The sequence below is a fragment of the Lactuca sativa genome, chromosome 4, assembly GCF_002870075.4.
Source record: "Lactuca sativa cultivar Salinas chromosome 4, Lsat_Salinas_v11, whole genome shotgun sequence".
NCBI lineage: Eukaryota > Viridiplantae > Streptophyta > Magnoliopsida > Asterales > Asteraceae > Lactuca > Lactuca sativa.
The window spans coordinates 361,981,652-361,992,346 of record NC_056626.2 but is presented as its reverse complement, the minus strand read 5'-3'; the positions used below and the strand labels follow the sequence as shown (position 1 = coordinate 361,992,346).

At 35.0% G+C, this 10,695-nt stretch overlaps 1 protein-coding gene across 3 annotated transcripts; it reads left to right on the top strand.

Annotated features, from left to right (window-relative positions):
- The first annotated feature begins 5,842 nt into the window (after positions 1-5,842).
- On the top strand, positions 5,843-10,171 carry LOC111879165 (1-acyl-sn-glycerol-3-phosphate acyltransferase BAT2, chloroplastic). Of its 3 annotated transcripts, none has more exons than XM_052770649.1 (8): positions 5,843-6,067; positions 6,236-6,301; positions 6,578-6,622; positions 6,830-6,881; positions 7,013-7,213; positions 8,434-8,840; positions 9,608-9,709; positions 9,852-10,171. In XM_052770649.1, the coding sequence occupies exons 3-8, from the start codon at positions 6,596-6,598 to the stop codon at positions 10,065-10,067; spliced, it is 1,005 nt and encodes a 334-aa protein (XP_052626609.1). In that variant the 5' UTR covers positions 5,843-6,067; positions 6,236-6,301; positions 6,578-6,595; the 3' UTR covers positions 10,068-10,171. The 3 variants fall into 3 exon arrangements, with proteins under 3 accessions (XP_052626609.1, XP_023731403.1, XP_023731402.1); XM_023875635.3 differs by having other exon boundaries at positions 6,232-6,301; XM_023875634.3 differs by lacking the exon at positions 6,236-6,301 and having other exon boundaries at positions 5,844-6,067.
- Positions 10,172-10,695: the final 524 nt, after the last annotated feature.

Here is a 10,695-nt window from a genome sequence, read left to right as displayed (position 1 = left end):
ATTTTCATTATGTACTAGTTTGGTCTGTCTTGATATGGTTATGTTTGTTCAAGGGTTACACTAAAATAGGGGAGGATTGTTGGTGATTTTAGTGTCACCATGTCATTTTATGTAATTAAAACTAACATGTGAGCTAAAGGGATTCATAATTTGTACTCTAACATATATATGGGGTTATGCAGAGTGCACACATGTATAAGATCGAATTAGAAGCCGGTTCGACAACAAGTCGGGGGTCTGGGAGCAGCGCCCCTGGGTCCGGGGTTTCCAAAGGGGCAGAGCCCCTAGCGGGGTCCAAGGGCCAAAGCCCCTGGCTGGGGTCCCGCTACCAGGTCAACGGACGGGGTTGAGGGGTAGCGCCCCAAAAGGTCTCTGAATTTTACATATGGGAACATAGTGAGAAATTCAAATTCTTGAGGGAGATTATGATGAAACTAACGAAACTCGTTAGTTTTGGATTGTGACATCCCCAAATTCACGGTGATTTTAAAAATTTTACTTATGCTTATTTTTAAAATCAGAGTATCCATTTTAAAGAATAACATTGCGGAAATTGTTGCCAAAAAAATGATAAATACATTATCAAAACATTTCCAAAGAAATGTATTTTGTTTATATTAAAACATTGGGATGCCATCGTCAATACAAAAACATAAGCATTAATAGACCTTACATTCATTTACATTAATGAATTATATCCCCTTTAATCTCACAGTGTAATGTATCTTCGCATCGATACCTGTGATACAGATAAACCGAATGAGTCAGGTTAGGAAACCTAGTGAGTACATAGGGTTTTCAACCCACAATAATATACTTATTATGTTTAACAATTAACCAGCTTCCAATCCCCATTATCTTCTTTATTCTTAAGGATCTACCCTAAGAATCATCTATTATTCATTCGTTCGTTCCTAATGATTGTCCTAGAGAATATGTAACACCTGGTTCCTGGTACGTATTTTTAAAATTAAGTGTCTTGCATTTTGGCCTGAGACTCGGCGAGTTGGGGGCCCAACTCGTCAAGTAGAAGCGGTTTGGACACGGGAGTTAAGTGGATTACTCGGTGAGTCAGAGACCGGACTCGACGAGTCCGTGCTGTTTGGACAACAACCCTAAAATGAGGGTTTGCACCCTATATGTTATTAACTCATCCTCCATTGTCCCTAACACTCTCCTAGAGCTGCATATCGAAACCCTAGCTGTTTGTGTGTGTGTTAAGGCCATTTTGGTGCTTTTGTTGACTTGTGAAGCTTGGAAGGAAGAAGAGGAGCTTGAGTATTCGACGTGGGGCTTGCAGATCAAGAAATCTCATTCCACCTTCAGCTTAATCAAGGTAAAATGCCCCTTCTTTGGTCTTTCTTTTAGTGGTTCATCTTTAGATTGTAGATCTTGGGTGCATTTAGGGCTTTTCAAGCCATTTTCGGATTTAAGGAGTGTTATATGGACTCTAGCTTCAGATATGGGTTTTAAAAGGGGTCTCATGGCATAAAGGTGCCAACTTTAGGGCCATGAGAGCCCCATGCACCTTGTAGGACACTTTAAATGGATTTTTGAGCTAAAAACCCCATGCATGTGCATCAAGTTTGGAACTTTTCATATAAAATGGACACTAGGACAAGATCTATGGTTTTGGTGTGTTAGACCTCATTTAAATCGACTGTATGGAATTGGTCAAGGTTGGACTCGGCGAGTTGCTCTTGGCACTCAACGAGTCGATGACCATTGTGCACCAAACCCTTTCTGTGAATGGGTAAGTGTAAGGAGGGAAATCCCTTGTGGTTTTAGACACGAAAAGGGGTCTGGAAGTCATGAGACTCGACGAGTGGTATGAGCGGACTCGGCGAGTCCATATCAATCTCCCAATCTTTGAAGATGGACTCGACAAGTTGTTCATACAACTCGGCGAGTCATAGACTGGAAAAGTTCTTAAGTTGAAAATGAACTTGACGAGTTCAAGGAGGAACTCAGCGAGTCGGATGAAGATGGACCCGATGTTATGATTAAAGGAGAACCCGTCGAGTTTTGCTAGACTCGACGAGTTGGTAGGCCAACTCGGCGATGTTGACTTTGACTGAATTTGGACTGAACCTGTTTAGGGTTGTATGTGATGTGTGTTGACTTGAAGGTTGTCGTGTAGGGATCGAGGAGACGTAGGGAGTTGACTTGTGCGTCGAGGCTAGTTCAGACATTGCACGACATTGAGGTGAGTTACCTTCCAGTAGTGGTGGGTTTACGGCCACAATGCCGGCCCACCAGTAGGAGTTGTATGTTAGATGATTGATTTTGTGATATCATATAGATTTGCTACTACCTGATATGTTATATGTTGGCATGATGTGTTATATGTGATAGTGATAGAGTTCGGTCGTTAGGACCGAAGGGTAGGTCAGGCACCCTAGATATGTCTGACAGTTTGTGATTATATGTTATATGCTGACATGATATGTTAAATGTGATAGCGGTAGTAGGAGGGGAATAGTCCCCAAGTCCGGTTGTTAGGACCGACGGGTAGGTCAGCACCCCATAATGGCTTGACACGGGTAGTACGACACCCCAGAATGGCCGCACGGGTAGGTCGGCACCCCAGAATGGCCGTACCGTGTAGGTCGGGCGCCCCATAATTGCCTGGCAGTATGTATGTTATGTGATTGTATGGTATGTGGTACGATGGGGGAACTCACTAAGCTTTGTGCTTACAGTTTTCAGTTTTGGTTTCAGGTACCTCTTCATCGAAGGGGAAGGAGCTGGCGCGGTAGCGGCGCATCATACATGCACGTTGTTTTCCGCACTATGAGATTATTCTGGGATTTGTACTTTGACATTATAGGTGATTTTATGTTTTGGTTTGCAGACACAAAATATGTTTTAAGAAATGAAATGATCGAATGTTGTTTATTTACAAATGTTTTACAAAGTGTTTAATTAAAAATGAAATTTTTGGACTTCAAAATTGGGTCGTTACATAATAGGCAAGAAGTCCATCGCTATCAGAGTTTATCCAACAGACACTAAGTTCATAGCTGCCGATATTATATATTAGTTATACCTGCCAATATTATCCTTTAGGCACAACTGTCAGGATTATGAGGTTATCTATTAGGCATAACTGCCAGTATTATCCTTTAGGCGCAACTGTTAGGATTATGATGTTATCTATTAGGCACAACTATCAATATTATCCTTTAAGCGTAGCTGCCAGGATTTTTAGAGTACATTTGGTGAACACGTAGTTCAAAAACACATACAGGTTGTGGCGCAACTGCTAATGTTCATTTACATCATCTTTAATCTCTCATCATTCAGCTACCCATCTTTACCCAATATTCTTATAGGTATAAAAATACGTATACAATTTAAATCAAGTAAAACATGTATAAATCGTTCATTCAACATAGATATCAGGAACACATATAATAAGCACATATAACATGTATTAATATTAAATATTTCATATCTATGTGTAAGATGAAAGTAACTATGCACTCACTTGTTAAAGTGATGACTTGAAATTTAGGCAACGCTTTGCTTCTAACAATCGTCTTTTCCTTCGACGAAACCTAGCATTATTATCACTAAGTTTTTAGTTTAATATTTATTGCGACTAATTATTAGTCTAGATTCATCATTAAATCAAAGTCTACTTCAAGATCTATCATGTAAGGAACAACCAGGTAGGATCATATCGAAGGTAAGGTCCGTTTGGTATACGAAGTATACTGTTTGGAAAACTTTAAACACCTCACTAAATCACAACCTATACATCATCCTCGTAAGTAGATCAATCTGTGTAACTACTTGGAATCATTGATAAATCTTGTTTATAGGTTCATAACAACGACAATGAACTTAAACATAAGTTATACTTAAATTAGGGTAAGCATAACTCACTTACAAGGGGTTTTAGCGAAGAACCGGGCTTTGCGATGACAGAACTTCTGAGCGGAAAGCTCTTCTTCTCGAAGCCTTATGGCACTCCGGGACTCGCTTCTAACACTTAGGAAGTGCTAGGGAAAGGGGAAGAGGGTTTGAGATTATTTGGGAGGGAAGTTCAGAAAAAATGTGAAGAGAAATGAGGAAAAACGCCTCTATTTATAGGCTGAGGATTGCGCGTACGCGGGGCGTACTTGAGATATACGCTGGGAGAACCAGTATGCGGAGCGTACCAAGCCTTACGCTGGGCATACGCTGACATGTGTCGAAATCGTATGCGAAGCCGTGGGGAGGAAGGTGGGGATGAGATTGTGCCACGTGTCAGCTTCACATCTTAACCCATAATTTAATTATCTTCTAAATTTCGTAACTTTTGCATACGAGCTCCGTTTTTAATGTTGTTTATATCCACGTGTAGGTAGCGACGTGATCTACAACTTTCTTCGTCGGCTAATTTTGACTTTATTTTAAAGTTATATTTTAACAGACTTAAACAGTTAAAGTCCGTTAAAAATTCATAAATTTGTCATCCGTTTTCGTCTGTCTTTATATCGTTGAGCTTATATTAATGAGATATTCAATTCTCATTTAGATTGTATCGGCTAAAAATCGATCGATCTAAAATTTGATTTTCGGGATGCATATTGTTATGCTAAATCTTAGAAAAATCACAACTTCCTCAGATGAAGTCAGATTTGGACGTTTTCTATATATACGCTCTCGATTTAACAGATGCTACGATTTTGTTTAGGTCGCCAAGGCTAAAAAGTATTTCGTTAAAAATTCACTTTTCACGATACGCGGAGCCGTGCCGGTTTTGTTGCAAAACTTCGATGGGTCATAACTTATTCGTTATAAGTCGGATTTCAGTGTTCTTTATATGTACCAAGTCCGTGTGACATATACTATACTTTGGTTAAGATTATTTATTCTAAATATTCTTCTATCAAAAAGTAAATTTTAACGCTTATTGTCTCTAAATTGACTAGCCCGAATCTGCGGGCGTTACATGGAAACCCTAAATCCTCATTAAAATTCGGATTTCCATGGCTTGCTTCCTAAGCAACCCATGACGGCCAACCTTAAGAGGCAAACCCTAATCTCGTTTATATATAAACGAATATTCTCTTTGAGAAGTAACACACGAAAATCATTAGCTCTCTTCTTTTTCATACGAACATAGAATCCTTATTGCAATTTGGATGGCAATTTCTGTGCCTAGATTTGTAAGTATCATCTTGAATTATCGTAAACTGAATTTATTGCAACCCATGTATATGATAGAAATATCAGTTTGGAAAAAATTCACACGATTCAAGGGGTATCCAGATCTCTAACATGAACCCTTTTCCTCCTACATTTACAACTAAAACGAAATATTCACTAGAACTTATACTATTTTAGTACAAATATAATAGAAAAATATAATGACAAAAATATTGATATTGATGTTGTGGTTAATAGTTTTTATTCTCTAATTTTATAGAAAAACTAATGAAATTTACGAAATTATAATCAACATTTCAAAAATCACACTTAAAATGTATAGAATCGTAATCAAATTGACAGACTTTTATTGTTAACATAAACAAATTACTAAAGTTATTGGTCAAACAACAGGAAATCTTAGATGGCTCTTAGTCTACTATTTCAAAAAAATTATAAAAAATCTTGTTTTTTATACTTACATGTTATAGAGTTGGATATGAGCCGATTTCATGGTCCATTAAAAAAAGTGTAGACTATATAACTAAATTTGTTGATGGCCGAAATTATTTGATGAAAACCCTAATTATTTCAGCTAAAATTGATTAAGTCATTAATTTTTTTTCCGGCTTTGTTTCGGCTAAAAATTAATTAAGTCATTAATTTTTTTTTTTGGCTTTATTTGTAATTTCCAAATATTTAACTATTAAATTGCCGAGGGATACCCAAATCTAACCGAATTGTATTGATATGATCACCGGACATACCAGCCCATACGCATCACCGGGCGTCGCGTCACACCTCTTCTGCCCTACAAACCTTCAAGCCATTCAGGTTCACAACATCTGCTCCGGCGACGGTAAAACGTCGCCAATCAGCTCCACCGGAGACCGAGCCAATAACTATCTGTCTTGATACCTTGCTTTCTGTAAGGCTAAAAATCCATGGCTTATTTTCTTTGATTTTCATAGTTAAACACACATTTAAGCTCACTTTGAAACCCTAATGATTGACTGATGTTTATAGAAACCTCTATATTGACCATTATTATGCATATTGATAATGATAATTTTCATTTCATCATCGTGTTAGGTAGAGCTCAAGTTTAAACATACGTGATTTGATTAAGTAGCATTTCTGTATCAAATTTGAGTTACTTTGCGTAAGAGTTTACTTTTTACTTCATTGTTCACTTTGTTTATACCAGTGATGTTCATAATTCAATTGGAGGTACTAGAGCCTTGTGGATTTTCGGATATTAATCCAATTTTCATACAATTTCCCTCTTTCTCTAGTGGCTTTGGATTTTGGAACTCCGATTGCACTATATTTTTCATTCAACTTACAGAATATTTGCAATCTTGCAACAAATCTGGATGAACAATTAAATTCATTTGCTAGCAAGTTATTATTATGCTGAACTCTTTGTTTTATATAGGTAAGTAAGAAGGAACAAATGGCTTACTCCTCATCTACTCAATTGGTAAATATATCTTCCTCTGTTCTTTTAGTAGCAATTGTCATTGAGATAGTAATGCTATAATGGAAGCTAACTTTTAGCTTCCTAAAAGTGACATTTTTAACCTAATTATCTATTTTTTCTACCCAATTAAGCTGTTTACAGTTTTACACAATCTGTCATCTTATGTTTACACTGATATTGTTTTTTCAATTGTTGTTTGTTCATAAGGTATTGCACTGGTTTCCATCTAAAGACTTAGTGGGAAAATGTTCTAAAAACTGTAAGTAACCTTTTGAAATATTTGATCTGAAACAAATGAAAGTAAGATGCTGTTATAAACAAATCAATGAAAGTACATTGCTATTTCTTGCTTTTACTTTTTTTTTAATGCTTGGTGTTTTTTTTATGCAGATGGCATTCAACAAAGCCTTATGTTTGATAAAAGAAAAAGAGCCCATTTGTCTCACCGGATTTTATATCAGGATGAAATCTTTTCTTGCAAAACAAGTCATCATCATAAATTGCATAATTTCTGTAAAGTAATGAGATCTGTGATAGTTAGATCAGAAATTGCTGGAAATGGATCCACTTCAGCTGCATATCATTTGCCAGGTATATTCCTATTTTCCTTTCTGGGTTACAAGAAATAGCAATGTACTTTCGTTGATTTGTTTATTATATCATCATAACTGTAATTTCTTCCTATTTTGTGTTTTTTCCAGATTAAATCTCAATTTTATTTTCTTCCTTGAAAAAGACATTGCATTTTATCATTTTTTTCGATTTTGCCCTTTTTGTCTTTTTTTTTTTTTTTTCTCGAAAAACTTGTAAACGCGAGGTTTTTTTTCGGAAAAAAAAATAAAAAAGTGTTATGAACTTACTGACTTGATAAATAGAACACAGTAATGACAACAGAATCAACTTTCTATCACGCAATGTTCAAGAAACAACAGGGACAATTAAGAACAATTGGAAACAAATGAAGAAAAGGATAGATATAGCGATTCGAGATGCTATGGTCTCCCAAAAGAAGATGAATCTTCTAAAATATTCTGCCTGCCTAAAATGCAATGCTCTGCCCCCCACTTCTTATAACTGCACTGCCCACTTTTGCTGTTAATTCCCAATATACCCCTGCTCTTCCTCCACCTCAGCAGGATCATTGTGATTGGTAGTGGTCCCCTGCCCTTTGAGCATCTTTTTCTGTTTTCTCCTTTTGTACGTGAATTGTAGTGGTGGGTGCACCGCAAAAAGTTGAGGGTTTTTTAGGAAATAGTTAGAAGGATGAGGGTTTTTTTTGTAAAGAAAGGGTTAGTGTCAAAAAAGACCTTATATTTTTGAGTTTTTTCTGGATTAAACCTCAATTTTTTTATTTTTTTTTCTTGAGAAAGACCTTGTATTTTTTTATTTTTTCCTATCTAAAACCCTTTCAGTCATTTTTTTTTAAAAAAATTATAAAATCTGAGGGTTTTTTCGAGAAAAACTAAAAAAGTTGAGGGTTTATCTGGAAGCATTTGGAAAGTTGAGGGTTTTATCGGAAAAAATACGAAGTCTTTTTCAAGAAAAAAATAAAGCAAAGGTTTAATCCGGAAAAAACACAAAATATAAGGTCTTTTATGACATTAACCCTTATCTAAATAAATACAAAGCAATTTTCACTGCTATGATAAGAAAAAAAAATAATTCAAAATAGAATACATTAACTTTAGTAAAATTTCCAAACTACATTGCTTTAATAAGAATAAAAAAAACCGAAAATACAATGATACAAAAGCACATTGCTATTTCTTTCATTTAATAATTTATTTTTTTGAAAATTCCTTTGTATGCAGAGTTCCAATTGATCTCAAAAGTTAGAGGGGTTTGCTTTTATAGCGTGACATCAATTATTGCTTTATTTTTATTTGTGTTAATGGTGATATCACATCCATTTGTGGTGTTAAGAGATGGATACCAAAGAAACTTTCATCATTTAATTGCCAAAATTTGGGCATGTATGAGTGTTTATCCATTTTTTAAAGTAAAGATTCAGGGATTAGAAAATCTACCCCCCAAGAATTCTCCAGCTGTATATGTCTCAAATCACCAGAGTTTTTTGGACATTTATGCCCTTCTGACTTTAGGCAGAAACCTCAAGTTCATTAGCAAGACTGCAATCTTCCTTTTTCCTGTTGTTGGGTGGGCCATGTTTTTAATGGGTCTTATTCCCCTTAAGCGTATGGACAGCAGGAGCCAATTGGTATTATTATTATTATTATTTGACAAAATTACGCGATTGGTCCCTGTGGTTTACCGGATTTAACACATTGAGGACAACTATGGTGGTCTGTGGAAACATCTATGCACTTGGTTTACATTTTGTTACCAAAGTGATCTGAAATTGCTCTTTTACCCCTAATTTGATTTTTTTTATTAATGCAGAAAAGTTCCAATATTTTGGGAAATTTTTTGATAGTCTTTTTTCTGAACTGAAAAGTCCAGATTATTTAATATTTTGCCAAAATTAACGAAAAAGTCATTATTTTTATTTTAACAAGAAATGATAGACTATTGTGTAAAATTAAATTATTGGGAGTATCTTGTTCAAAAATAAATTAGGACTTTATCAAAAGATTTCCTGAAATAATGGTACTTTTCTGTATAAAACCCTATTATTATTATTATTATTATTATTTTTGGTTTTAAATTAATGTTTTATTTATTAGAAAATAAGCCCATCCGCCATCTACCACCACGAGGGGGGGTTGGGTTTATTTATTTGTTTTTCAATTAAATTAAAAAAAGATTTAAATTAAATTAAAAGGGTACAACAGTCATTTTACATGGGTAAAGGACCAATAATGTAAGAAAATGAAACAACAGGGACTAAGCGTGTAGACGTTTCCATAGTTGTCTTCAGCATGGTAGATCTGGCAAACTACAGGACCAATCATGTAATTTTGTCTTATTATTATTATTACTTTTGAATTATGTTTAATTGATTTTTTTTTTTTTTTGTGAGCATAGCAAACTTTAAAAAGATGCATGGAGCTTGTTAAAAATGGTGGATCCGTTTTCTTTTTTCCCGAGGGTACTCGGAGTAAGGATGGACGTTTGGGCACATTCAAGGTGTATAATTATAGCATCTTTTTTGTTTATGTGTAGAAAAATAAATAAACAGAAATGATTTTTATATTTTTTTTGCAATTAATTTTAATTTTTAAAACTGATGAAATTTTTTAAACCTTTTTTTTTTTTTGTTTATGTGTAGAAAGGTGCATTCAGTATTGCAGCAAAAACGGGAGTACCGGTGGTTCCAATCACTCTTGTTGGAACTGGGAAAATAATGCCAGCTGGCATGGAGACAATATTAAACCCCGGATCAGTGAAAATTATCATCCATCCATCTGTACAAGGAGATAACCCCGATACACTATGCAGTGAGGTCAAAAACGTAATTACAAACGAGCTTATTAACCAAGCTTAAATTTTCTCATCTTCTTCTACTGTCGAACTAAAAATTGTACTCTATTATTTTCATTATTTCAAAATTGAGAAAAATATATTTGAGCAAACGTTCTTTAGGTTCCATTCCTTTTCCCACCTTATCTGTGCAAACGTCGTTTTGTAAGAATTTATAGGCGATTGTACAAGTGCTAAAAGTAGGAGTAGAATGTGTTAGACTGACATACAATAAAATTGTTTCTAGTTTATCAAGGATAAGATAATGAAAAGGGTTGATCACAATTTTCCTTTTATCTTTGTGGTCTATTGGTTTTTATGGATATAGTTTACTAGTTTGGTTTATAACTTTTGGATTCCGAAAATATAGTGTCATTCTTTGAAATCTTTTAGATGTCAACATTTAGCGTATTTGATATATTATCGAAGGAATCAGGTCTCACCCTAATATTTTGGAAACCTTGAGCGAAAATCAAAACGAGGCCACATAACAAATTTATTGTAAAATATTATTAAGTAAATTTGCTATCGTTAAATTCAACACATAAAATTTGTAACAAAAATCTCGTAAATTCACTGTCATCATATCATATCTTTGTTGGAACTTTGCTCTATAAAATTACAATATGGGACTTATCCCACATTGGTGGAAG